Genomic DNA, 26,621 nt, shown 5'->3' on the forward strand with positions numbered 1-26,621 from the left:
CTGCAGCACTGGGACACCTCCTGCAGCACAGGGACACCTCCTGCAGCCCAGGGACACCTCCTGCAGCCCCAGGGACACCTCCTGCAGCACAGGGACACCTCCTGCAGCACTGGGACACCTCCTGCAGCCCAGGGACACCTCCTGCAGCCCAGGGACACCTCCTGCAGCCCCAGGGACACCTCCTGCAGCCCTTTGGAGGGAGCAGAGCCACCCCCGGACCCGCTGGCTCAGCTCCAGCAGCACAGAGCAGAAGGTGACACTGGGGAGCCCGGGGCCCTCTGCCATCAGAGGTGAGGATGAAGAAGCCCTGCAGGGGAAGGGCTGGTGCCAAGTGTCATTATCTTTTGGAATGGCTGAGCTTTAATCGCCTCTGGAGCACACCAGGCTCTCCCCCGTAACCCACATCAAGTCCAGTTTCACTTAGAGCTCCTAAATCCAACATCCTTTAGCTTTTGAATTTGGAAAACATTTCACAAAGCCATTCTCATTTTCTTGGTTTCTGGAGCACACCAGGCTCTCCCCCATAACCCACATCAAGTCCAGTTTCTCTTAGAGCTCCTAAATCCAACACCCTTCAGCTGCTGAATTTGGAAAACATTTCACCAAACCATTCTCATTTTCTTGGTTTTTCTTTCTTAAATTCCAGAGTATCCATCTAGATTTATATCAGAGCTGAGAATTAAATGTGCACACTAGCAATTTAAGGTCAAATAGCTTCTAAAGAAGGTTCAACTACCCTAAAACAAATAGAAAGCCTGCAGTCCAAACAAAAAAGTAATCCAAACACACAAAAGAGTAATCCAAACAAAAGAGTAATGCAAACAGGCTGAGCTTAGAGAAACGCACAGATCAGGGATCCAAACATTCCCAAATTCTGCTCTGCTGTGGAGTATCCAGATCTTTGGAAGTAAAGCATTTTAATAAGCATGTTCCCAGATCAGATTAATTGATTTCTGATAGCTTTATGTTTCCCATTTGTCCTTCTTTGAGTGAGAGGATGAAGGGAAGAGTCAAGAGGCTGCCTAAATAGTCACAAATTGATTGAAACCCCACTATTTCACATCTGAAGCCCATTCAGGGGCTACCAAATTCACTGACACTCTGTAATTCCTTCCCTGTGCAGGTTATTACCAGTGCCAGGGTGTGACAGACACACAGCACCTGGGGGTGCTGGAAATGCTCTGTCCCATCCCTGGAAGTGTCCAAGGCCAGCCTGGATGGGGCTTGGAGCACCCTGGTCCAGTGGAAGGTGTCCCTGCCCATGGCAAGGGCTGGGATCAGATGGGTTTAAGGTCCCTTCCAACCCAAACCAGTCTGGGATTCTGTAAAAGCAGCTGGACCTGTGTGCCCTTCCTGCCTGGCATCTCCTGGTGCCACTATCTGATATAAAACCACCAAACCTGACACACCTGGGCAGTTCCCACCTTCTTCTGTAAGAATGGATTTAAAGACAGACCCTGCAAACTCTATGTACCCATCAACATTCCACTAACAGTCAGAACTGAAGCATCCTTCACCATTTTGTGCCTATTAATACAGCCTCAAATTAGAAAATCCTGCAGCTGTCTGAAATAGGGAATAGTCAAAAGAACTCCAGACACACCCCACCAGGTCTCCAACCATCTGTTCATGCCTTACTGGGAAGGTAAAAAGTACCATTAAAGGTTAAAATACACACCAGTGTTGTGGGCTAAGATAAGATGCCAGTACACCAGAGAGGGGATGGAGGATTGCTTGTTTAATTCCTGAAGGAAAGAGCTTTTTCACACTTCTGAGACAAGAAGGATGTTGTACTCCACTCCCACACCATGGAAACGCCTGCTGGGAACAGGGAGGGGAAGGAAGAAATGCTGAACATCAGACTGAGGGCTGAGCAGAACAACAGGCTGCAAAGGGGAAGGGGAAAACCCAAGGAGTTGCCTAAAAGTGCTGGGATGGAGAGAAAATGGAGAAATGGAAAGGCACTGTGAGCCCCACTGTTCACATCTGCAGATAAACCAGCTCTGCTTCCCCCAGGGATGCACCTGTGAGCTGAGGAAAACTCTGTGTGATTGGGAAAACACAGGGAGATTTGATGCTCCTAAAAGTCATTTGGAAATGGCAACAAGGCTGACTGAGGAGACACAAATCATTTTTTTTCTTCTTTCTCCCTAAGACAAGCAAATTGAAAGCAGACCAACAATTCGGATGTTTTTCAAAACCTGTGACAAAATTCATGGTTAAATTTGACACAGGAACATATCTGATCCCCCCAAAAATAGCTGTGGGAAGTAAAGGATTATTACCAGGCTCTGTGCCCTATTCAGATGCAGAAAGAATTAATGGAAATTATTTGTACACCTCTCCAGAGCCTCAACCACTTCATGTGCATTCCTGCTTTCTCACAAAGCAGTGGATACCTGCTCCTGGTGTATTTATCTCCCTCAGGTTTGCTCCCCCAGCCTGCTGATAAGGGCTGGCACAGTGCAATGGGTCACTGCATTCTCCTGAAGAAAATGGAAATACAAATGCCTGGTAATTTGGGTCTCTAGCTCCAGAGAAAGGGAATAAAACACCTTCTTCAATCTATGGACCTTCAGGATTTTCTCCTGTGTCACTGCTGTATGAAGAGACACTTTTCTTTGTCACCTCTAGCAATAATCCCAGGCACTGCACAGGTTGGAAAAGTGTGGTTTAGATCCTTCCTAGCAGTGAAGAAACAAAAAGCCATTATTTGCTGTAAATCAATCTGCCCAAAGGCCAGCTCAGGAAAACACAATCATCAAAGAACTTGGTATCTACATCAAAAAGAGTTTATAACTTGCATAATTGTCTTTCAGCCTCTCTTTTGTGGGACTACAAAAGTCCTGTGCCAGGGAGTCAGCCACCAAAAATATGATTAAATGCCTTTGAAGTGTGTTTTGATTGAATTCAAAAGGGAATCCATCTGATCCCCTCGCTGGCCAGTGATTGATTGCACCAGCCACTTCCAGCAATGTGATTTTTCTTTCTGACAATGCTCCTTTAAGGAAGCCACTGGAGCAGAAACCCTGACAGAATCAGAGTAAGATCATCAGATTTGTATCTGTGCTGCTCTATCATCACTCTTCCCTTTATTCCTCCTGTTATAGATTTTCTCAGAGGACTGGAAAAAATAATAATGAGTTATTCCCTTTTGTGTAAACCTCCCTAGGTAATTATTTTGTGCTTGCATCTTCATATTGGGTAATTATAGCTTAGGGATGAACTATCAAGCAGTGGGGTTTAGATTTAATAAAAGGCCTTTAAATTGCTGTAAAAATAAGAGGGGAAAAAAGGCCCCAGAAGCTCCTATGAGATTTCGTGGGGGAAATGATTGCTAAAGCACCAGCAGGAAGAAGTGGCTCAAGAAAAGGTTTCAGTCATCTCAGAGAGAAAAAACCAGTTCAGAGCCCAGCCCTCCTTCCAATCCAGATTATTGGAAAGGGTCCAAGCCCCAGTTCACCCCTTCCAGCTCTGAACCCAACCTGCAGCAGCCTGAGCAAGAGCAGCAAAGGGGCAAAAGACTCAAGAAGACACAAGAAGAACTCGTTATGGCCCAAAATCCCCAAGAACCTAAAGCACACATAACATACAGCACAAAGAGAGGTCAGAAAAGCTTTGCAAAGGCAGTTAAATAGAAGTAGTTTTAATTTTTTTTATTCTGCAGTAGCTTCCTGAGCCACAGCCTGGATCCATTGTGGAAGGTACCACATATGTGGGATAGGTTTTCTAACCCGATTCAGCTGTCCCTTTCCAAATTCTAATTCAAAATTCCATATTGCAAAACAGCATCATCCAAGAACAGAGATATTTTCAAAACTAACAAACACCCAGACAGTGCCTCAATTCTCTATTGTGACATTTTGATATTGAGGCAGCAGAAGCACAAAAGAATTTCATAAAGTGAATCAGAATCCCAGGATGGTTTGGGTTGGAAGGACCTTAAAGACAATCAAGTCCCATTCCCCTGCCACCTTCCATTGTCCCAGGCTGCTCCAAGCCCTGTCCAAGCTGGCCTTGGACACTGCCAAGGATCCAGGGGCAGCCACAGCTGCTCTGGACACCCTGTGCCAGGGCCTCAGCACCCTCACAGTCAAGAATTTCTTTCCAATATCTATGTCTAAATTCATGATTAAATTTGACACAAGAACATATCTGATCCCCCCCAAAATGGCTGTAGGAAGTAAAGGATTATTACCAGGCTCTGTGCTCTATTCAGATGCAGAAAGAATTAATGGAAATTATTTATACACCTCTCCAGAGCCACAATCATCTTAATCTGCAAGCCCCAGTGTCCAACCAGGCCTTGGGCACTGCCAGGGATGCAGGGGCAGCCCCAGCTGCTCTGGGCACCCTGTGCCAGGGCCTGCCCACCCTCACAGCCAGGAATTCCTTCCCAATATCCCATCCATGCCTGCCCTCTGGCAGTTTCAAAGCACAGCACCTTGCTCTGAAGTCAGAGGAGGAAGCAGGGCTGTGGCAAGGAGAGATGCAGGTTTTCAGCTCCCATCACCAGGCCAGGCTCACTGGAACACACAGCAGCAGGACTGGGTGGGTTTGGACATTCAATCCCCACTCCCAAGTTATTCTGCTCATTACCTTAATGGCAAACTCCCAATGGCATCAAGACAACCCACTTGTCTCTGCAGGAGAGCCTCCACATCTGAGAGGCAGCACATGGAATTCTGTGGGAGCACCACCAGCCCCATCCCACACTCCCAGCCCAGCCTCCTGTGGCTGTGTGCTGCCATTCCTGCCAGGATTACCATTACTGCCACTCCCAGAGCCTGGGGAAGGTGCAGCCATAGCTGTGGTTAGAGCCCAAACACAGCTCTGTGCTCTCCTATCCGTTTAAATAAACATGGATAGGGAGGATGAGCCCATCTGTGCTGTCTCCTTTTTGCCTTGAGCTTCACAAGCTGCCAACGCCAGGAATTCCTCTCCAGTTTGGAAATCCAGTGTCAGGGAGGGAATGAGCATCTTCTGGGCAAAAATTACATTAAAATAATAGGGCACACACTCCGACAGCTTCTACAGAACAACACAGCCCTGCAGGGAATTGGATTTTCTGAAACAAGGTATGATAATGGAGAGAAAGCATTTGTAAGCTCTAATATCAATCTTCTTATCAAGATTTAAAACTAACAGACTGCCTCGGTGTCAGAAGAGCATCCTACAAATTTCCAGCAGAGCCAAATTTGACAAGAAATCCTCTTCCTTCCTCAGACTCTTTTACTGAGACTGTGGCAGTATAAATACATGAGAGCTTTGAAAGAAAACTAGCACAGGAACATTGCTCTTCCTACGCCCAGATCCATCCTTGGAGTTTGAAAATGGAGCTGTTAATGTATTCAAAACTCAGTAATAATGAAAAATAACCCCAAAACCCAGCACTCAGAAGAGGCTCTACGAGCTGTATTTCACTCACCATGTGTGAGGGAATATATGTGAGAATAAAGGTGTTTGTATGCACAAACCCCTCTAAAATGGATATAAACAACAACAAAAAAAGGACCAGCTTTACACTGCAGCCCTTCTCTGGTTAATCCCTTCTCCCTGTGTTTTCCTGTTTGCAAATTGTTGCTGGAGCACCTTTAAATCAAGCCCTAAAGCCATGTGGTTGCTGGTTATTTACAGTCAGCTGGGGTTAATAAAACTCATCACACACAGCCCAGTGCTGGCTGGAGCTGTAACTCATCCCCAGAGCTGCCTCCCACGGTTTAATAGCTCCACGAGGTGCAGGGAAAGCTGGAAGGAGCCTGGAAAACAGAGGTTTAAACAACAAAAAAAAGCAACATTTCTGACTCTCCACCTCCCCCTGCAGGAAAATTAGCCAGGGATAGATGAAAGACTTCAAAATTGTATCTTAAATCTGATTTATACTCTAGGGCATGGGGAAGAAGGGGCATTTTCTCTTGCTACTGTGCACTGCATAAATCTCATTGAGTTGCTTACTCAGATTTGTGGGTTTTTTCTGATTTAAGACATTTACAGTTCTGAGTTACTCCAAAGAAAGATGGTTTCCTTTATGAAACAAATACCCTGATTATTCAATTAATTTGCCATATGAATAGAATTGATTTATTTAATTATTTGTGTTCTACTCCATGCTGCTCAAGTTCAACCTGAAGGTGAAGTGGGATGATCTGTAACTAAACACACACTTGTCACCCCCCTGGACCTCCCAGTGCCAGTGAGGCTCCCAGGGGCAGAACCAGTTTGGTCACTGGGAAATCCCTGTTAGCAGTAGGAGGCTGCTGAGGTAACACTGGGCAGCCCTGAGTCCATCTGGGGGCATGAGATTTACACACATCTTTAACACAAATACATGATCCTGATCACTACTCCATAAAAAGTTGATATCAAGCCTGATAATGCTCAATTCAAGTCTAAAATTTGATTCAAACAAATAACACTGGAGAGAGGTTTAGTAACAAATACCTTTAAAAAGAAATTTGAAAAATTTCTATGATTTTTCTGAAAAATGAGAATTGAAAGTCTGTTTGCTCTTCATGAGCCAATTTTGACCATCAGTGCTGACTGCTGAGGAGAGATGTGCTCAGAACAGAGGAAAACCAAAAAATAGGGGGAAAAACCAAAAACCAGGCTACTTTATATGGCAGTTCTAAAGTCCCTGAGGATGCAGACACCACACTTGGAGATTCTCAAGGCTCCAAGTCCTGGCATGACATCCAACTCTTCTCTGTTTAAACCATGTTCTGCCTGATGCCTGGTGCTCTTGTAGGCACGGTGGAGTCTGAGCCCTCTCTGGGTGTGTGTTCCCAGATGTGGGGAGCAGAGCACACCATGGCAAAGGCATGGCAATAAAATGCCTTCTGAACAGCAGAGGTGGTCTGAGATACTCACTGCTGGCTCCTCTCTGCCTCCTCCCACAGCAACACTGGCATGGGAGATATTTCCCCCACATGTGGCTGCAGGCATTCCCAAAATAACCAGCTTCTCATTAATTCCAGCATCAGGAGCAAAGTAGTTTGGGGATTTCCAGTTCTAATCCCTCCTCTGGCTTTAATTCCTATGCTTAGTCTTTTTCTGTCTACAGCATGAGGTATTTTACATGAAAATTGAAACTAAAATAGTTGTAAGGCATTTGTAAGAAAAGCTTTTCCTTTAGAAAGCAAAATAAAATTCCAGCATGGAGAGGACCAGAATCCAGCCACATCAATCTTTGATATTTCCCACTCCATAAGGAATAGCACCTAGAACCTGTCCTCAGTTCATCCACTGCCAAAGAATGCTACATTGAAGAAATATTACAAGAACATAGATCTATTTACACAAAAAAATATAGAAGCTGGTCTTGCAAACATTTCAATACTCCCTAGACAAGACCCTATAGTTTGAGTTCTTCCAGCCTCATTGCCTCAGGATAAAGTTTTCCAGGAGGGAAATCCCAGCCTATCCCAGGATGAACATTTGCCTGTGCACCTTCACTCTTCCCTACTGCACCAATGTGTTAATGCTATAGTCTTTAATTACACAGTCACAGAAGCACAGCCTGCCTCCTTCTAATTAGAAGTATAAAAATGAATCACAGTCATGCAGGGAACGAAATTATTGAGAATTATGAATAAACCAGTGACAAAATCCCAGGACTTGCAGTGTGTGTAATGCAGCTGGAAGCGTTGGCAGTGAAGGGGACAAGCCCTGCAAGGAGTGAATGGAGATATTTTTTATTCAGAAAGCCCTCAGTGAGCTGCTCCTTGCTCAACATGTCCTGTCATTCCTGTGCCACAGATGCTGCTGGAGAGCTGGGCTAAATGCAACAGGTGATTCTGTCCCTCAAGACTCAGATGCCCAAATTCCAGCTGCACAGACACTGGGAATTCTGACTCTTGAGTGAGCTGCATCTCCTTCAAGTGTCTGAAAATGAAGAGATGAGTGAGCTGCCTTGGGCTGTCTCCAAGGTAAAGGAGAGGAAGAGGCATCCTTAGGAAGGGATCCATCCCAGCACAGGTGGCTGGGAGAGGTCAGGGAATGGCACAGATGCCCTTTGCACTGACTACACAGGGAGCACGGCTGATCTGCTGAGACTTGCTCTGCATCACAGACACCTCAGTGCAGAGAGATGAATCCCACCCTTCCTAAATTTGTCACTCACTATTTTTACAGAATTATTTTTAAATTCCCACCAGGAGATGCTATTTTATCTGTATGCAGCACACCAAAAAACTGCAGCTGAAGGCTTTAAAATCAGAAGACACTTGCCTGGCACCAAGGACTTTCAAAGAAGCTTCAAAAAATGAATTTACCTGTTTTAAAAAATGGCACTAAAATGTTCCCTGTTGTGCTGCCTGCAAAGGATTCCCTGCTCCTCTCAGCACAGATATTAATATACACACACAAGAGGGCAGAGCTGTGCTAGCACATTCCAATTTAAATATTACCAGTTCTTTGCAGTGCAGGGATTACTGGGCTGGTATTCTGGGGAGAAGAGGATGAAGTGAAGGATATTATAGAATTTAATTACCCAGAAATGATAATCCATTTTTTTAATCTCACTACTCAAAACTAGCAGCTGCATCAGATCCTGAGCATCACACACAGCACTCGCTGCTCCCCACTTATCGGCGAGATGGAAATACCCAAGTCTCTTACATAAAACAATGATGTAATTACCAACTAATCTAGCTTCTTTAGGAACCAATTTCTTCCCACAAGGTTGGGGGTTCAAATGGACTAAAAGATCTTGGCTTGCATGTGGCCAAATGGAAGCGAATGGGTATGGACAGATAAGGGCTGGATTGGCTCCCTCCGACCATGACATTCCCACTAAGGCCTTTTCTTTCTGACACACTTAGAAGTATTAATTAATTTAACTCAAGGGGGTTGTTTTTATCTGGATTTCTCAGGCAGCTTCACTCTTACAAGTTCAAAGGCAGCTTTGAAGCCAGCTCAAAGAATGGATTTATATTGATTTAAGAAACTGTACCAGAAATTCAGAAATGATCAGCACTGCGAGTGCATGGAATCGACTCCACGGGGTAGAGAGTTCCTGCTCTTCAGATTAAATACTCACAGAATCCCTCAAAACATCTGCAAGAGCAGGAGGGATCCCCACTGGTTCATCTGGGCAAGCAGGAGCCACCCAGAGAGAGACAGGACAGCTTATCAAAAGCCACTTACCTATTTCTGCATAATCTGAGCATTATTTATTATTGTTTATTGCATTCTTATCCATTAGCATTATTAAGAGCCACATTTTGAGATTGTTTATTGGCACTTCCTAACCAGAGCCACCACCCATCAGGCCAAGCAGTGCATTGTAATATATCCATTTATAGGATACTTTTCATTTCATGTCTCCAAATGTTTTGTTAACCAAAAGCCTGCAGCATCCAAAACCTATCACCGGATATTAGGCCAAGCTTGTGGTTGATAAATGGAAAGCAACAAAAGCCAGAGCACTTTGCCAAAGGTCACACATAAATCCTTCCTTCAAACCCTAGAAACAACAAAGCACCCAAAAAATACCCCAATGCCCAGGCCCAGGAGAACACTTGATGTCTGCTAACAGTTTCACAGGGTTTTCATTTTGAAAATTATTTACCTGACCCTTCCTGTGGTAAGTGTAGAGGTGGTTGATGACAACTCAGAATTCTCATTCTTGACAGATTAATGGATTTTTAGGACAAGTTCTTCCCAGTGATTCAAGCAAAATCAATTTTGCTTCAGTGAGTTTATTATACTGTGTACATATTTAGGATTCTACCTTGTCATTAAAACACCATCAGTGCATCTCAGAAAGTCTGAGGTCTCATATTCATGTAGAAATCCAAATGCATTTAAAATTGTCCCATTAACCTCTGAACTGTTATTAGATAAACACGAGCTCAGAACTTACTTTCTAAACGTTTTTTCCACAATAAAGGGAAATAAATTGGAGTTATGTTCCATAAAAATCAACAATATAAGCTGGTAAAAGCAATTCTCCACTCCAGTACCATCAGATCCTATAAAATTATTTGATTTGCCTGTGTGGGAAAAAAAAAGTGGGAAAAAGATGGGAGACAGCCTATCTCAATTCTAAACCAATAAAGCATTTAGGAAAATATCTGATTAATTTAGAATGCAGGAGGGAGATTAAAACCCCACCTCATCACACACTGACATTAACTCCTTATCACTTCAAGGAACAGAGCTTGAATTTATTTATTCCACCCTCAGTTGCTTGGGGATCAACAGAGGGAGAGTTATGGATGGAGCAACAAAGGGAACTGATTTTGGGAGCAGCTCTCCCAACAGGGGATAAAGGACAAAATAATGAATGCTACTCCTGTGTCAGCTGCTGAGGGACAATTGTCACCAAGGGTGGCCACAGATGCTTGGAGGGAGTCACTGTTAATTCAGGGAGTGCTGTTAATTCAGATCATTGCATGGAGAGATTTCAAACCTGATTCCACCAACACCATCTGCTCCAGAACCTTGCTGAACACTCCTCCTCTCCCTCAGGGCTGGCCTGCCTACAAGCCAGAGCCTCCCAAATCCCAACTTTCAGGCTTTGGCAGCCTAACATGAGGGATCAGCTACTCCATGAACAAATTCCAACTCCAAACTCAACATTATCCTTCTAAGAGCCAAACAATGCAGTTGCTAAACTCTGGTTGTAGGTTCCACCTTTTCTTGGCTCACAGGGAGGATCATGGGAGGAAAGCAAGAAGAGGGAGGGGAAGCTACAAAATTCAGGTTCAATATATCCAATGGAAAGCAAGGAACAGGGAGTGAAAGCTCCTCAATTCAGGTTCAATATATCCAGTAGAAAGCAAGGAACAGTGAGGGGAAAGCTACAAAATTCAGGTTCAATATATCCAATGGAAAGCAAGGAACAGGGAGGGGAAACCACTCAATTCAGGTTCAATATATCCAAAAAAAAGTAAGGAACAGGGAGGGGAAACCACTCAATTCAGGTTCAATATATCCAAAAAAAAGTAAGGAACAGGGAGGGGAAACCACTCAATTCAGGTTCAATATATCCAGTAGAAAGCAAGGAACAGTGAAGGGAAACCACTCAATTCAGGTTCAATATATCCAAAGGAAAGCAAGGAACAGGGAGGGGAAACCACTCAATTCAGGTTCAATATATCCAATGGAAAGCAAGGAACAGGGAGGGGAAACCACTCAATTCAGGTTCAATATATCCAATGGAAAGCAAGGAACAGGGAGTGAAAGCTCCTCAATTCAGGTTCAATATATCCAGTGGAAAGCAAGGAACAGTGAGGGGAAACCACTCAATTCAGGTTCAATATATCCAATGGAAAGCAAGGAACAGGGAGGGGAAGCTACAAAATTCAGGTTCAATATATCCAATGGACAGCAAGGAACAGGGAGTGAAAGCTCCTCAATTCAGGTTCAATATATCCAGTAGAAAGCAAGGAACAGTGAGGGGAAAGCTACAAAATTCAGGTTCAATATATCCAATGGAAAGCAAGGAACAGGGAGGGGAAACCACTCAATTCAGGTTCAATATATCCAAAGGAAAGTAAGGAACAGGGATGGGAAACCACTCAATTCAGGTTCAATATATCCAGTGGAAATCAAGGAGCAGTGAGGAGAAGCTCCTCAATTCAGGTTCAATATATCCAATGGAAAGCAAGGAACAGGGAGGAAAAGCTCCTCAATTCAGGTTCAATATATCCAGTGGAAAGCAAGGAACAGGGAGGGGAAGCTACAAAATTCAGGTTCAATGTATCACACCTGCATTGCTGAAAACGTGGCCTTCTGGTTAAAGCTACAAACCTCATGCGTGTATTTTGTCATTCCAATGATTTTGGCAAATTTGAGACTCCATTCTCAGAAACACACACTTATTGCCTCATTCCTGCCCAGTACAAGGACAGACAAGCTGGACAGGCTGAATGTGATGGTTAACATAGGGCCTCAGCAATGTCTTGGTCCCACTCTGCTACACCTGTGTGCAACCACATCATCCATTCTTGCTCTATTTGGGCAGGAATTTTACCCACACCAAGCTGTTCATATGGTCTCTGCATTTCACAGACCTGTTTGTGCTAATGTTGAGCACAGGATCTCTCTTGCTAGAGAAAACACTGACACTAAAGCTTTATCCTGCTTGAAAACACAATGCAAATAGAAAAAGGCAATTTGCTGCAACAGAAAGTGGCCATTCAATGTTTAAAATGCCAGTTTAAAATAAGTTTAGCAGCACTTTTCTGTTCAAACAGCACTGATGTAACCTGGCTCCTAAAGTTCATCATAATTCTCCTCAGCCAAACTAAAATGGGATGAAATATTTAATTAAGATGTTGTACAAATATTCTATTAAAAATGGGAATATTTGTCATGGGAAATAGATGCTGCTCTTTCCTGCCAAATTCCACCAAAAAATATCCAACATCCTTTCGTTCTCCCTCCTCCTCTTTTTCATGCCCCCAGTCCCCCACCCACACACAGAGGACACTGTTACATCACTCCAAGTACAAATCTTTTTGCTGCCCTCATTTCCCAGAGATTAACGATCAGGCAGCTCAAATCAGCTTTCCCAGCTGCACTGAAGTCAAATATTAAATGGCAAAGCCCAAAGGCTTTAAAGGCATTTCAGTCAGAATAACCCGAGGTGTGCCAGGCCTGGAGATGCCTCAATTTACCTTAAAGGACACAAAAGAGAATTACAAAAATCACAGGCTGGATGATTCTTTTAAAAATCATCCTAGTTTACTTGGAGTCAGGGGTTGTGTCAGTATAAAAGGGAAATCCAGAGCCACAAATAAATGGGACTTGCACGAGGAGGAAGAGCAGGGTGGGGGTTATGGAGGATGAGATGGGAGTCATAACCTTTATAGGAAAGGATAGAGATGAAATAGCTCACCAGGGAGCCCATCAGTGCCTCCATGGAAGTCAGACTAATTGCCTCAAAGTAACCAATTTAGAGTCATTTTAGAGCAATCATTGCTCTGAAAGAGTTGAGGGTCAAGATAAAAGTAAATTTGGGAGTTATTTTTACTTTCATGCAGGCCTGAAGCAGTAGCAATCTTCTCCTCAGCTCTGGGCAAGTTCCCAAAGAGGCCTGGGCTTGTGCTGAGCCAAGCCCCATCTCCAGGACAGCCACACTCTGCTCAGGGGCTGGAATTCTCCAACAGGAATTGGGACTATGCAAGCTTGGCCTGAGCTCCCCAAGAGCAAAGTGGTTATTCCAGCTTCCCAAGGCCTGGACATGCAGGACAAAGAACCCAGTTAGGCAGAGTGTCATTGCAGAGTGTCACTGCAGTGCCCAGCTGCTAATCCAACTCCTCTTTACTGCCAGCATTATCCCAAGGCAGGCTCCATCCCATTCCCCATCAGGAATACTCTGCCAGGGCACAAAATGGCCAAAGGGCTGCGCTCACCAGCTGAGGGAGGGTCCCTGAATGCAAAGGCAAGGCAAAAGGAGGACTGCTTCTGGCACTGGGAGTAAATACTCTTAATTAAAATCTGAATTGATGGGGCCCTCTGCACACTTGAGAAAGGAGAATCTATCAAAAACCATCCCAAAAGCTCAGCTCAGGTAGGCACAAAAGCTCTGCAGTGAGCACAGCTGTGCTGGAAGGGGAGCAGTGCCACAGAGAAGGGAACACTCTGTGTGTGTTAGGACAAGTCCTGCCTCAAGAATGAGGGAAAGCAGAAAAGGAGATTCTGAAGAATTTACCAGATCCCTCAAAAAGCAGCAGGATTTGGTCAAACATTTGGAACCAACAACAGAAATTGTACCTGTTCCAGTTCAGATTCAACCAAGACTTCAAAACCAACAATTTGCACTGAGTGAATTAACACATTTTCATTATTAAAAAGAAACAAACAAAAGCAAATAAACTATAATTAAACTCACAACCTGCCTGATTTGATATCACTTTTACTTCAAAAACTGGAACATGTGACATAAAAAAACCCACAAGATGGAATGTTTGCTTCCAGAGCAAGACATCATTCTGAAGACCCAAAACAAACCTGTTATTATTTCAGAGGATAAATGAGTATCAAACCCATTAACAGCCCCACCAGTAAGTACACAATAAAATAAACACTCTCACAGATTATAAGCAAACAATACAGGCTGTGGCTATGGTAAATCAGCCAGGAACAGCACTGAGCTCACAGAGACCCTGGAAAAATACTGGTACTCAGCAAATTACAGTCTAGACAGTCTCCTCTTTTCCCAGAGGACATTTATTTCCTCCTAGACAGCTGCAAACACTAGAGAAGAAACCTTAAAACCAACCTGCCCAAGAAACAGAATCAGATCTTCAAACAAACCTTTTTTAGCACGAGGTTTTGTTGGTTCTGTAGCCGCTGGCGATGAAGAAACCTGAAAAGACAGAAACCAGGAGTAGTAAATAGACCAGGCAAGGTTTCTTGAAGCTCTGTTCCAGAAAATAATCAGAAAGGACAACTGGCAAATCCCAAAGGAGGGCATAAAAATAGCAGCATTGCTGCTGGACAAACTCTGCCCTGCCAAGCAAGGCAGAGATTTCTGTTCCACAGCTCCATTAAATAAACACCCCCGTTGTGCAGCACATCCCTGTTGGTGGGGTCACTTCTGATCACCTGCATCCCAAAGTGATCTTTACCTTGCAAAAAAAAACCAATACTGGAGCATTTAAGAACCTAATTAGAGATCACACAGAAAATGAGTCAAAACCATTTATCATCAAACATTTATGAAGTTAATTAGGGCAAAGCTGTTCCTGGGAATCATCTGAGTCCACAGGATGTGAGCACAGGGATGTCCCATCACATGGAGGGCAGGGGACCTCCCCCAGCAAACACTGTCCAGAGCTTCCAGTCCATGGCAAATACATTAATTTTATATGATTTTCTTACTTTGCATCTGCCATCAAACCTTCATGGAAGAGAAATGGGCTTACAAAAGAAAGTATTTTTATATTTCCCTCTGATTTTTGGGAAGACACAACGCAGGATTTTATACACCTGTGTCACCTTCCCTCTCCTGAATAAATAATTTTTAAAATCAGAGATTCAGTCAATCTTTGTTCCTTGCAATGTTTTGGGAACATTTTCTAATTGCATCTTTTTTTTTTACTGGAGATGGGGCAGATCAGAGAGGCTGAGACATGAAAAATAACCCAAAAAAGGCTCTTCCCTTTTTTTTTTCTGTTTACTTTTTTGTTTCTTAACAATTTCTAAAATTTTAATGACTTTTCAGATTCCTATTGTGAAAAACTGAGCTGCTATTTTCATGGATTTACCCAACTCTGAGCACTCCATCCTCAGGAGGAATAACCAGCACAAACACCTCATTTTTTTACATTTTGCAATTTTTTTTTTTAATCTATACACCCATCATTCCGAGTCCTCTCACTCTGCTAAGTCTTTCCTGGAATTTCTCCTATTTCCTCCTCACCTGAGTAACTTTCTACCCATCCTTTTGTCCAGATCATTTCTAAGTACACTGAATAACCCAGGCCTGGTCCTTACCCCTGAGGTGCTCCACAGCAACCACTCTCCACCCCAAAAAACTGAATAATTATGGAATGGCTTGGGTTGGAAATGCCTTAAAGATCATTTCGTTCAGTCCTCTGCCATGGGCAGGGACACCTTCCACTATCCCAGGCTGCTCCAAGCTCCATCCAGCCTGGCCTTGGGCACTGCCAGGGATCCAGGGGCAACCAAAGCTGCTCTGGGCACCCTGTGCCAGGGCCTCACCACCCTCACAGAGAAGAATTCCTCCCCAATATCCCATCTAACCCTACCCTTTTCCACTTTTTAGCCATTCCCTGTGTCCTGTCCCTCCATCCCTTGTCCCCTGTCCCTCTCCAGCTCTCCTGGAGCCCCTTCAGGCCCTGGCAGGGCTCTGAGGGTCTCTCCGAGTCTCCTTTTCCCTGCACACCCCCAGCTTCCTCAGCCGCTCCTTGTGCTGTAGCCCCTTCCCCATCTCCTTTACTTTTCCCCTGTTCCAGCATCTAATAATCGATAACTAATGTTGATTACCTCAGCACAGGCTGAAGTTCCCTCACGTTTTCCATACCAAGAGTGCAGATTAAAAACTCGCTCTTCAAAAGAACTTCCCACCGCCGCTGCCACCCCTCACTTCCCTTCCCATCCCCTCCCGTCCCTCTCCCCTCCATGTCCCCTCTCCCCCCTCAGCCCGGGCGCCTCTCTGCCCTCTCCCCTCACCGCGGCGTCCTGAGGCTCCGCCATGGCCGCGGCGGGCCGGGGTTGCCATGGCGACAGCCGCCACTTCCGGCGCGGCCATGGCGCGCGGGGCACGGCGGGAAGGTGGCGGCGGGAGGACTCGCGCCCCCCCCCCCCCCCAGTCAGTCCCGGTCCCCGTTTAACCTGAAAAACACCCGAAAAACCACAGAAATAATAAAATGTCCGGTTTTTGGATGGTTTTATTGGGAACTCCGCGGTGTAGAGGGAAATGAGGCCGCCAGTGAAGAGGGATAGGCCGGGAAGCGCTGAGCGGCCGCGGCCCCGCTGTCTCCCCGCCCCACAGTAGCAGCAGGGAGGGAGGTTGGGATGGCGGATTTTGTTTATTTTCCTTTCTACTTCCACAGTGTCTCTGGGGATGGTAATTCACCTGCGAGCGCCTGAAACCCGGGGGAAAGGAGCTGCAGCGGGTTCTCCCACAGAGCAGGGCTTTGTCACTGTCTCCAGGTTTGCCAACAGCCATCGGGACTGAGGACGCCACAGAGCGGGTTTCCTCTGGAGGGGAGTGCCCTCAGCCCTGGCGTTTTCCTTTCGGGGAACGCGGAGTGAAAACCCAACGCCTCTGTGCTTGCACCTGCCCTGCCCAGCCCAGCTTCCAAGCGTTTCACTGCATGGACAGAGAATTCCCACCGGGAATGGCAGGGACGGATACGGGCAGGGTCGCTCCACGCAGCCCTGCGCCATCCCACCCCTCCAGCAGCACCAGGAACAGCACGGGGAAAGCGGCTGCGCTCCCTCACGTCTGATTTCCAGGGCAAATAAAGGGAAAAACAGGGACAAAACCACACCACGTCTGATTTCCAGGGCAAATAAAGGGAAAAGCAGGGATACAGGGACAAAACCACATCCGTGGAACGTCAGTAGGAGCAGTGAGGGAGGCGAAGTGAGCCCGCTGCCAGCTGGAAACAGCATCCCGTGTTACAGCTCTGTCTGGGATCTGCCTTTTTTATCTGATCCCTTCACAACTTCCATCCCCTGGAAGCTGGCAGAGCAGCAGGAGGCTTGGAGGACACTTGCCTGGCGAAAAATACCACAGAAGGAATTCCTATACAGGAGTAAATTTAATAAAACCACCACCAATTGTTTACTTTAACATAGCTCTTGTTACAGAAATCATAAAAATGGACTCAGTAGCTAAACTCATTAGTTCTTTCCCCTTTTAATTGAAAAATACTCCGCTGATTTCAGCTTCTACTGCACTAGATGGAGTGTTAAATAGTTGCCAGGACAGGACGCCCAGTGATTGAGCCCAAAACAAACACAAAGACAATTCCATCAGCTTTCCTTTTCCATGTTACGACTCGTTATAATGAAGTGAAAATTAAAACAGCAAGAAAGGGTCCATTTGACAGATGAAAGGTGGAGGGAGAGGAGATCCACAGCCGAAATCTCGCAGGAAGTCTTTAGAGAAGTGGTGCAAAACACCCCTCCTTGTCCTGCCTCGGGATCCAAAACAAACCTCTAAACACACACAAACACACACACACACACACTCACACGCCTCCTCTGGGATCACAGCACGTGTCCTGCGTGCACCAGTGGGAACAGAGAGCTGGATTTGGGCAGGTAAAGATCTGGGGCCAAAAATAAACCAAGAAAAAGGCAAGGCATCCTGAACCAGAGCTCCAGGAGCTGCGAGGGGCCGCGTCCGTCGCCAGCAATGGATACACACACAGACCTGGGGGAGGCCCTGGACAGAAAGGAACTGCAGGAAGAGGAGAAACCCAACTGCTCTTTTGGAAAAAGCCTTCCAAAAAAGAAAAAAAAAAATAAAATATATATATATCGATATATTCACTACACCAGCACACGCTTCCCCCACCCCAGCCCAGGGAAAAAAAAACAAAACCAAACAAAAGAATCAAACTGAAAGAAAATGCACAGCAAATAGACATAATCTTGAAGATTTTTAAAGAATAAATATTTTTTTGTAATTAAACATTATGCAAACACGTGCCACGCTTGCTCTTTGTCCATGCATATGCGCTATATACAACTTTGAAAAATACTGTGTTGTCCTCTTTTTGTTTTAAAAGTCATATACAAAGGTTGGGTTTTTTTTTTTCCTTGCTGTGTACCCCCCTCCTTCCCTCCCCAAAAATCCTCTTTACAATGAGCCAATCCACATTCAACCATGTATTTGGGTGGCAGAGAGGAGGAGGGGGGCGGGAGAGCCACCCCCCTTACCAAAGTCCATCAAAATGGCTGGTTTGGACATGAAAAGCAGTGTCAAGAAACTGGTTTAAGTTTCATCTGTACTACACACAGGAAAAGAAAGAGAGAAAAGAAAAAGGAGTCGGCTTGGAGGATGAAGCTACGTTACAAGTTAAAGTTGGAGGGTTTTTTAGTGCGTCTGTCACACTCTTGGCCGCCTAGAATACTGTTGTACAATGGTTTATCTACCTTTTTTTTTTATTACAATATAATTTACTTAATTTTTCTGTTAACAAAACAGAATCCCGGTACTACAGACCAGCGGTGTAAGAGGCGGAGCAGCGCCCTGGGTGGGTTTTATTGGAATTGCATGAGCACTCTAGGATGGGAAAGGGTTCAGAGTTCATTGCTGCGGGGCCGGGCTCAGTCCTCGATGTACTCCCACAGGTCCTTCTCGTAGCCTTCATGCACGTGCTGCAACAAAACCCTCCGCCGGCTCTCGCAGTATCTGCAGGGGACAGGGACAGCATGGAAAAGGCACATCAGGAATCGGGGAGCAGCCCTTGTTGAGTTGTGATTTCAGGATTTACCTCAGAAACTCGGTTCCTCCCATGGTGATTCCCTGCTGGGTGTGTCAGTCACCTCTCCCTCCCCCTCCCAGCACTGTCTGTCAGTCCTGGAATTCCAGAAGGGCCTTGAGTGACTGGCAGATTCAAAGGATGCCCTCCACCCCTGGGGGGACATTGGGCCATCCAAGTGTCCTTTGTCCCTTAGACCTCCCCTCCCATACCTGGTTGGTGGTCCCTATGTTCCTTCCCTCCCCCTCTCCCCTGGTAAAAGGGTGAGCAAGCCACACGGTTTGGAGAGTTCTGTTGGAGCTGTTGCTGGATTCAGGGGCCTGTGGGCCAGAATAAAGCTCTGGATCCAAACCCTCCATCAGAACCGACTCCTTTCCTTCACCATCGCCTTAAAGCTTCTCCGGCAGAGGGAAACCTGAGGAGCGGCCCCTCCACGGGAGGAGACTCCATCCCACCACCACCAGAGCTCCTGCATGCCTGGACCTGCCTCCACGTGCTCAGCAGCAGCACCCAGCCAGCCAAAAGTGTCTCTGAGGTGAAAACACCACAGTGCCGCTATTTGGTCAAGCAGCAAGGGCCAGACAAGCTCAGGCACGTCCTGTCCAGCTGTATTGGTAATATTCCAATAGCCCTGGCACCAAGTTATCCAAACCTACAGTATCCTTCATGTCCTGTCCCAGACTGCAAGGCAAGATGTATTCTATTTGCCATCTGTATGGCAGTTGTCTTCTGTTCAGTGGGTTCCTTATCTCTTCCATAACCACTCCTCCCTCCGGGGACACATCTGCTGATAAGGGGCTATTGAATGTCCCTGCATGGCTGATAAGAACTACAGCATCCCATTGGGAGATGTGAGCCCAGAGGGAGGAGCCAAGCATTCCTAACTGGATATAGTCCTGAGATTCTGGAACACCAGCACGGCTTCTGCACTGGATTTCCCAGAGGAACAGCAGCTGCCTCTTGCCCTGGATCTTCAGAGGAAGAGACTGCACCTTTCTACAGGATCCCTGCTCCAGCAGAACCACAACTGACCCTCCAGGAGGGCTCTGCAGCCACAATTCCAATGGGACTGTGCCAACACCCTGACCCACAGGGTGTCAGGCTGGGTTCTGACTCTCTCAGTGTTGTTTTAGTTTACTGCATTGTTTCTTTTATCCTTTTATTTTCTTCCCTATTAAAGAACTTTATTTCTTGCTCCCATATTCTTTGCCTGAGAGCCCCTTAATTTAAAATTGATAGCAATTCAGGGGGAGGGGTTTACATTCTCCATTTCAGGGGAGGCTCCTGCCTTCCTTAGCAGGCACCTGTCTTTCCAAACCAAGACACTTCCAAAAGAGGTGATCCTCCAAGAAGGGAGTTTGTATTTACAGCCCATTAACAGTGCTAATTAAGACTTTGGTTGCTCCAGTCACTCATCTCCAGGTCCCTGCCTGGAAACCAGTGTGCAAATTCAGAGTTTTTCAGGCAAAAGCATTCCCAAAGCCTCTACAGCTGAGAAACCATCAGGAATAACTGGAGGAGGAGGAAGCAGCAGCTGTGGTTTGAAAAAGTCTGAGCACAGGTTAGTGGAGACACATGGAATGGGATGAGCTCTCCTCAAATATGGCCTGCTGCCTGCTCTAAGCCCCATCAGGACAACAAAAAGCCACATGTTAGCTGGGAAAAACTAGCTGGAGATGTTCAAGGCCAGGTGAGATGAGGCCACCTGGTCTAGTGCAAAGTGCCCCTGCCCATGGTAGGAGGTGGAACAACATTTACTGTAAGATCCCTTCCAATCCAAACCAGTCCATGATGAAAACCTCAGGAGCACTGACACAGTTTTAGATGGAGATGGAAGCAGTCCAAAGGGTTACTGGTCTGGCTGGAGAGCAGGTTTCACCTCACATCCCAACATGTGGCTCTCAGAGGGACACTACACCTGTGGAGTATTCCCACCTACTCTGACTGAAAAATGCTGCACACAAAACTGATCCAAGAGCCCTCCCAGGATCCTGAGGAAAAGGGATATCACAGAACACAGCAAAGAATGTCATTCTGGGTGTGTTAGAAGACAAAAAGCACAGACACATTGAATGAATTCAGGTTCCAAGAGCAAACTCTAAATAAGTTTGCTGGGAACCTGGCTTGCTTGGCAGCGGTCACACACCCCTCAGGAGAAGCCTCCCAGTGGAGTGAAGCTATCCCTGACCACAGCACACATTAACACCTGGCAGCAATTCCTCACCTTCTGCTCAGGACCTGATCAGAGTGACTGATTTATCCATCAGAGCAGCTCTGGCTCCCCTCACTGCTGTCAGCTGGTCAAGAGAAACCCCTGTACACAAAGTCCCATTGATTTTCAGGAGCATGTGATGGCAAACACGTGGTCTCTGCTTTCCAAACTTTAGTTATTTTTCTGCTGGATGGGTGTGGGGGGCTTAATCCTGTTTTCTAGATATGTCTTTGCAAGCAAAGAGATCCAAACAGCTGAAACTAAACCAGCCTGGAGGGCAGTTCCTGCAGCTTCCCAGAGCTCTTTAAACCCACCTCGATGACATCCTGCTCCCAGTCTTGCATCAAAGGGCACCATGCAGGACATGATTAAGACATGACTGAACTGGTTAATAAGGGACCTGCACGGGCTTGACAGATGTATTCTTTCTTCCCAGAAATGTGAAGGCAGGTTTGGGATACTGTTTCCAAGCAATTCAGGCTATATTAGTTTGTAATTTCACCCCTACAAAAGCATCCAGGTTCAGAGGACTGAAGTAAACAAGCAGCTTGATCTGAAATACCAAATTAATGGTGGCCTTAAAGGGTAAATTACAAAATGTCTCCAAAAAGAAGGTCAGGAAAGTCTTGTCCAGTCCCAGCTGTGCTGCCAGAGTTGGACAGGATGAGCCACCAAATCTTAACAGCTCCTGCCACGCCCCACAGTCCATTGAGTCCTACAGCTCACCCTACTTTGGATATTTTCTTCCCCCTAAGCCAGGCATAACAAATTCAGTGATTTTGGCAAAATGCCTCAGAAATGCAAGCCCTAATCCTGTGACTCATCCGCATTTTCAGCTTTGTACTTTTCCACTGTGCAGAAATGATTCCCCTGGGACTGAACAAAGCACTGGCATCTGTGTCACCTGGACCCCAGTCCCCTGCTCCCCTTCCCAGCTGGGCAGGCTGCTCTATCCCTCTTCCTCAGGGACAGCTTTCCTACACCCACGTTCTGCACAAATGGACCCAGCAGACAATTAAAGAGCCAATTGCTCTCTGCTGGCAGCTCATCCTAGGCCAAAGCTGGCAGCTTGGAATAACAAAGTCACTCCTTGTTCTTTGGCCCTGGCTCTGTGGGTCCCAGTCTGGTGCTGGCCATTCCCACACGCTCCTTCTGTGCAGTAACAGCAGTGTACTGAGAGCCATTGCTTCTGGACATGGGATTTTTTTCCATTCTGGGGTTGGATCTTCCAGCTCCTGCTCTGCAGAGCAGATGGAAGGCAGAGCTTGGAGCCTCTCCCCACAGGCTGTCACCTCCCCTGAGAGCTGGTCCCAGCAGGGACACAAAAACAACTGCCAGCATCTGCGTGAGGGCTTCACCCGGAGGATTCGGGGCTGGCTCGGGACAGCGCTGCTGCTCTCAGAGATCCAGGGACTGGCTGATCACAATGGGTGGCACAAAGCCAAGAGCAAACAGCTTCCCAAGGATGTGGCTCTGGAGAAAATTGTATCTTGGCAAGTGCTCAGGTCACTCACTACCTGACACAGGGCATGGCAACACTTGGCTGCTTTGAGAGAAAGGAGTATTCCAACACAAACCTGTACTTATCCTGTACTTTCTGCTTTATGTCTTGCAGCGAATCTTGGGATATATCTCGCTCCAGGTACCCAGAAAGCACCTCTGTAGCATTCTCTAAGTCTGCTTGGTTATTCTGTAAAGACAAAAGAAAAAAAAGTGTTTGAAGGGGGGTAGAGGGAAGGGGAAGATTTTTATTTCAATTGGCATCAGTACCAAAATAAAAAAGGATTAGATATCATGGAATCCCAGATTGATTTTGGGTGGAAAGGGACATTGAAATTCATCCAGTTCCATCACTGCCATGGGCCACCTTCCACTAGACCAGGTTGCTCCAACCCCCATTCAACAAGGCCTTGAACACTTCCAGGGATGGGACAGCCATAGCTTTGTGATTCTGTGACTCCTCCAGCACACCATCCTACACAATGCCCAGAGAACCTCTAACTTTTACACAACAGAGTATTAAGCCAGACTAACTTGGGTAAAAGTGGGGACTAGAGGCCTCCAAGCATTAAATCTTATTTCCTCAGTTTTACAATTTGAATTCCTGACAACCCCATTTTCTCCTACCTCAAAGATAATGGACTGATTATTCTTTTTGAGGTAGAAGGCAAAGACGTAAGTGTACATGAGTGTGGCACGACACTGGCAGAGGACGTCGACTGCTTTCTTCAGGAACTGCACCTCGATCCATGACATGTTGTGCTGCTGCATCTCCTCCATCTTCTGCTTCACCTGAGCGTAGAGCTTGTGCTCGAAGCGCAGGCTCTGCATGTGGTTCATGTAGCGGTTGCAGTAGAACAGGTACCTCTGCAGGGCTGCTCGGGATCGCTGTGTTAATTCCCATTAGGGAGAAAGAAAACAAATAGTTAAAATAAAGTAATGGCTGCAAGAGAAGTAAACCCTTCACAAGGCTCTTCCTGATCCAGAGAATGAGCTTCCTTTCCAAAGGAGGCTCCTCTCCTGTCGTGTTGGGCAGACGGCTCCGTGCGGCCCCGCTAACCCTGGGAAGCGCCCCGGGCACTTCCCAGCACAGCTCTGACATCCTCACTCCCAACCTTGGAAGCAATTACAATCACACTGCTCCAGCCTCATCACTTCCGTATTTCAGCCTCTCAACTCAAGGTACAGCACTCAAATGCTTCCAGTGTCATGACAAAAGTGAGAAGATGATGTTTTGTTGGGGGATTTTTTGCTAATAAGGAATTCTAATTACTGTGCTTGTGCTAAGAGGGCAATCTCAGGTTGATTATAAAGCAGGGGAAAGGCACCGTGTGCTAAACAAGAGAACCAAGATGACTCAATACACAGTCATTAATCTTATTTTCTTCACACTGACAGACCAGCTGTAAAAAACTAACACCACGGGCATGGTTCAACTTGTGTGCTCTGGATGTACAAAGGTAGCAAGCACATAGCAGGCAAAGCCATCCCTATCTTAAAAGTCAAAAGACTTAACTGTCCTTTGGATTTGTGCCTGAATCCGTGAACTCCTTCAGAGCAGATGTGTAGGTTTAGAGAAAGCACAGCACAGGGCCGATGATCTCCCTCATCACCAAAGGTTATGGACTCACCTCCTGTGCATCCCTTGCTGCCTTTGCATCATCCTCATTGTAGCGATTACAGTTGTACCTGTAACAGGGACACCGATTCCACAGATTTCAGTCCAAATCCGTGCCGTTTGCACCACGACCTCCTCGCCTTCCAGCAAGGCACGCTCCCGAACTCACCAGGCAGATCCGTGGGGCTCCCAGGGGCCCAGACACACCCAGCAGAACTCCGCCTTGCAGTTCTGGTTCCGACAGACCATGTGGTTGCAGCCCCCGTCCTTCTCGATGGTGACGTGGCATTTCGGGCATTCCTGTCCACAGGACAGAGAGCACCGTTAGCAGGGCAAGCACGGAACCCCAACAGCCTGGGGAACTTGGAAGGGTTCCCACAGCAGGCAGACAGAGCACATCAAGTGAAATACATGATTTAATTCTTCCCTTTGGACATCGAGATCCTCTTCAGTCAGGCCTTAAAATACTTCCAAACCCGGAGCAGTTAGATAGAAAAAAACTTAAGGAATAACATATTTTATCTATGCTGCTCTCACAGAGGGACACTGGGCGAGTCACTTCATGACCTTCCCCAAAATCCCAGCAGAGGGATGGTCTCTAAGAGCCTGGGAAGCATGTGGCTTTCCTCACCACCAAGTGTCTGGTCCACTCTGGGACTGAGACCAAGCCGGAATCACGCTGTTACCAATCCTGCAGCTGTAACACGCCATCCAGAAAGGAGCTGAAAACATGCAGCAAGACTCTAGTGTGCTTCAAAGAAGCTGCTGTCAGCTAAAAAGACACTTCTCTTCCTGAGGTGTTTCCATGTTTCCCATCAGGTCCCTTTTTTCCCTTCATGTGACACCTCACTGAAGACTTTTCCATAAAAGCTCACATGGGGTTTCCCTTTCAGGAGTAAGGCTTTTGACAAATGTGAGTATCTCAAAGGGCAGCTCTGCACAGGGAAATATCTGGGGAATATAACACCAATATCATGGTCTCCATGAGCTTGGAAATTAACAAATCAACAAAGCAGCAAATACAAAGAAAAAAACTGCATACATAAAACCAAAACCATTTTAGGCTGAATCAGCTCCTCATCCAGTTCATCCCACAACCACAGCAGCCTTCATGAAGTTTCTGCACGAGCCAGTTTTTATATATAACACAATAACAAACATATCCAGACCAGTGATACACACACCTGTGAAATCAGCTGCAGCTTTTGGGTCAGAAGCATGTGAAATCCCCTCCCCAGTCTGGAGCATGTCTTTGCTAACCACAGCAAGCAGTTCCTACCATAGCATTCAGATAAACTCTCAGCAAAGGAAGAAACCAACATGCACAATCACTCCAGAACTGCTATTTCCATATAGGACACAATCTAATGGGTTCTCTCTGAGTGTCCCAACTATTACTGCATTTTATATGAGTTTTCCAGTTTGGATTGTCATAGGCAGGAGAATTTGCACATCAAACCAATGGGAGCAAGCAGCAACCAAGCACAAAAGAGGGATTTTCCAGACCTGCCTTTTTCCCAGTCACCTGTGTTTGTTCTTCAGACTCAGTAACTGTACTACAAACAGAGTAAGTGAAGCACAGTAGCTCCTGTGCTGGTCCCCTCAAAGGCACAACACCAAGGACACGTTCCCTAGGACTGTCCAGGATGGATACTCAGCCAGGGAAGCTTGTTCCCAGTTAGTCAGTGCAGTTCTCTAAACTTCAAAGTCAAAAACGGTTCCTCCTTCGAGCAGAGCACTCAGGGCAGCATCTATTTCCCTTTTCCAGGCAGCACTCCTCCCTCTTCCAATCCTGCACCAACAAGTCAAGACTCAAATGTAGGTTTATGCCAGCCATGTCCTGCCCAACTGTGCAGATCCCTGCTGAGTCTGCTCATCAGCCAGGGTGGCTCTAAGTGCAGACAGTGGCCCTGTCCCTGTCCCACCATGACCCTGGGGTGCAGAGCCAGAGGAGGCTGTGGAGCTGTGCAGTTCTTCCATACACATCTCCTCCCACCAGGTACAGACCTCACTGGTGGGAGGCACAGCTGATCCACACAGCTGCTGTGATCCCTCCTGCTGAGCAAAATCCTACAGCTGAGAGAGGGAGAACAGGCCCCAAGTGACCTGCCAAGCCTAGGAGGTGCCACAAGCACATATCCACAGCACAGGGATTGGGGCCATCTCACCCCCAGTGAGGCTCCAGCAGGAGCATGGAAATTCTGCCCTCCTGTCTTTCAGGTGGGACCAAGTTTTCCAATGTGTCCGCAGTGCTTAGGGCTTTGAGCTCTGGAATGCAAACTAGGACAAAAAGACCCTTCCAGTGCCTGAAAGGGCTCCAGGAGAGCCTGTAGAGGGACTTTGGACAAGAGGGAATGGTTTTCCACTGCCAGAGGGC

General features: G+C 46.4%; 2 protein-coding genes across 5 annotated transcripts in view; both read right to left on the reverse strand.

Moving 5' to 3' along the window:
• BBS4 (Bardet-Biedl syndrome 4) overlaps positions 1-16,255 on the reverse strand; it is a 39,743-nt gene extending 23,488 nt beyond the window's left edge. For 2 of the 3 annotated variants that reach the window (XM_077185274.1, XM_054641872.2), the window contains exons 1-2: positions 16,147-16,255; positions 14,266-14,317 (exon numbers count right to left, since the gene is read on the reverse strand). In XM_077185274.1, the coding sequence (XP_077041389.1) occupies positions 14,266-14,317; positions 16,147-16,170 (76 nt within the window). In that variant the 5' untranslated portion in view covers positions 16,171-16,255. Of the gene's footprint in view, positions 1-14,265; positions 14,441-16,146 lie in introns of those variants that run through there. The other variant, XM_054641871.2, reaches the window with a different exon arrangement.
• A 969-nt stretch (positions 16,256-17,224) lies between these two features.
• ARIH1 (ariadne RBR E3 ubiquitin protein ligase 1) overlaps positions 17,225-26,621 on the reverse strand; it is a 52,308-nt gene continuing 42,911 nt past the window's right edge. For both annotated transcript variants that reach the window (XM_054642392.2, XM_054642391.2), the window contains 5 exons: positions 24,414-24,544; positions 24,258-24,315; positions 23,254-23,514; positions 22,704-22,816; positions 17,225-18,844 (listed from right to left, as the gene is read on the reverse strand). In XM_054642392.2, coding sequence (XP_054498367.1) covers positions 18,760-18,844; positions 22,704-22,816; positions 23,254-23,514; positions 24,258-24,315; positions 24,414-24,544 — 648 coding nt within the window. In that variant the 3' untranslated portion in view covers positions 17,225-18,759. The remainder of the gene's footprint in view (positions 18,845-22,703; positions 22,817-23,253; positions 23,515-24,257; positions 24,316-24,413; positions 24,545-26,621) is intronic.

The sequence above is a fragment of the Agelaius phoeniceus genome, chromosome 13 (genome assembly GCF_051311805.1).
Source record: "Agelaius phoeniceus isolate bAgePho1 chromosome 13, bAgePho1.hap1, whole genome shotgun sequence".
Classification (NCBI taxonomy): Eukaryota; Metazoa; Chordata; class Aves; order Passeriformes; family Icteridae; genus Agelaius; species Agelaius phoeniceus.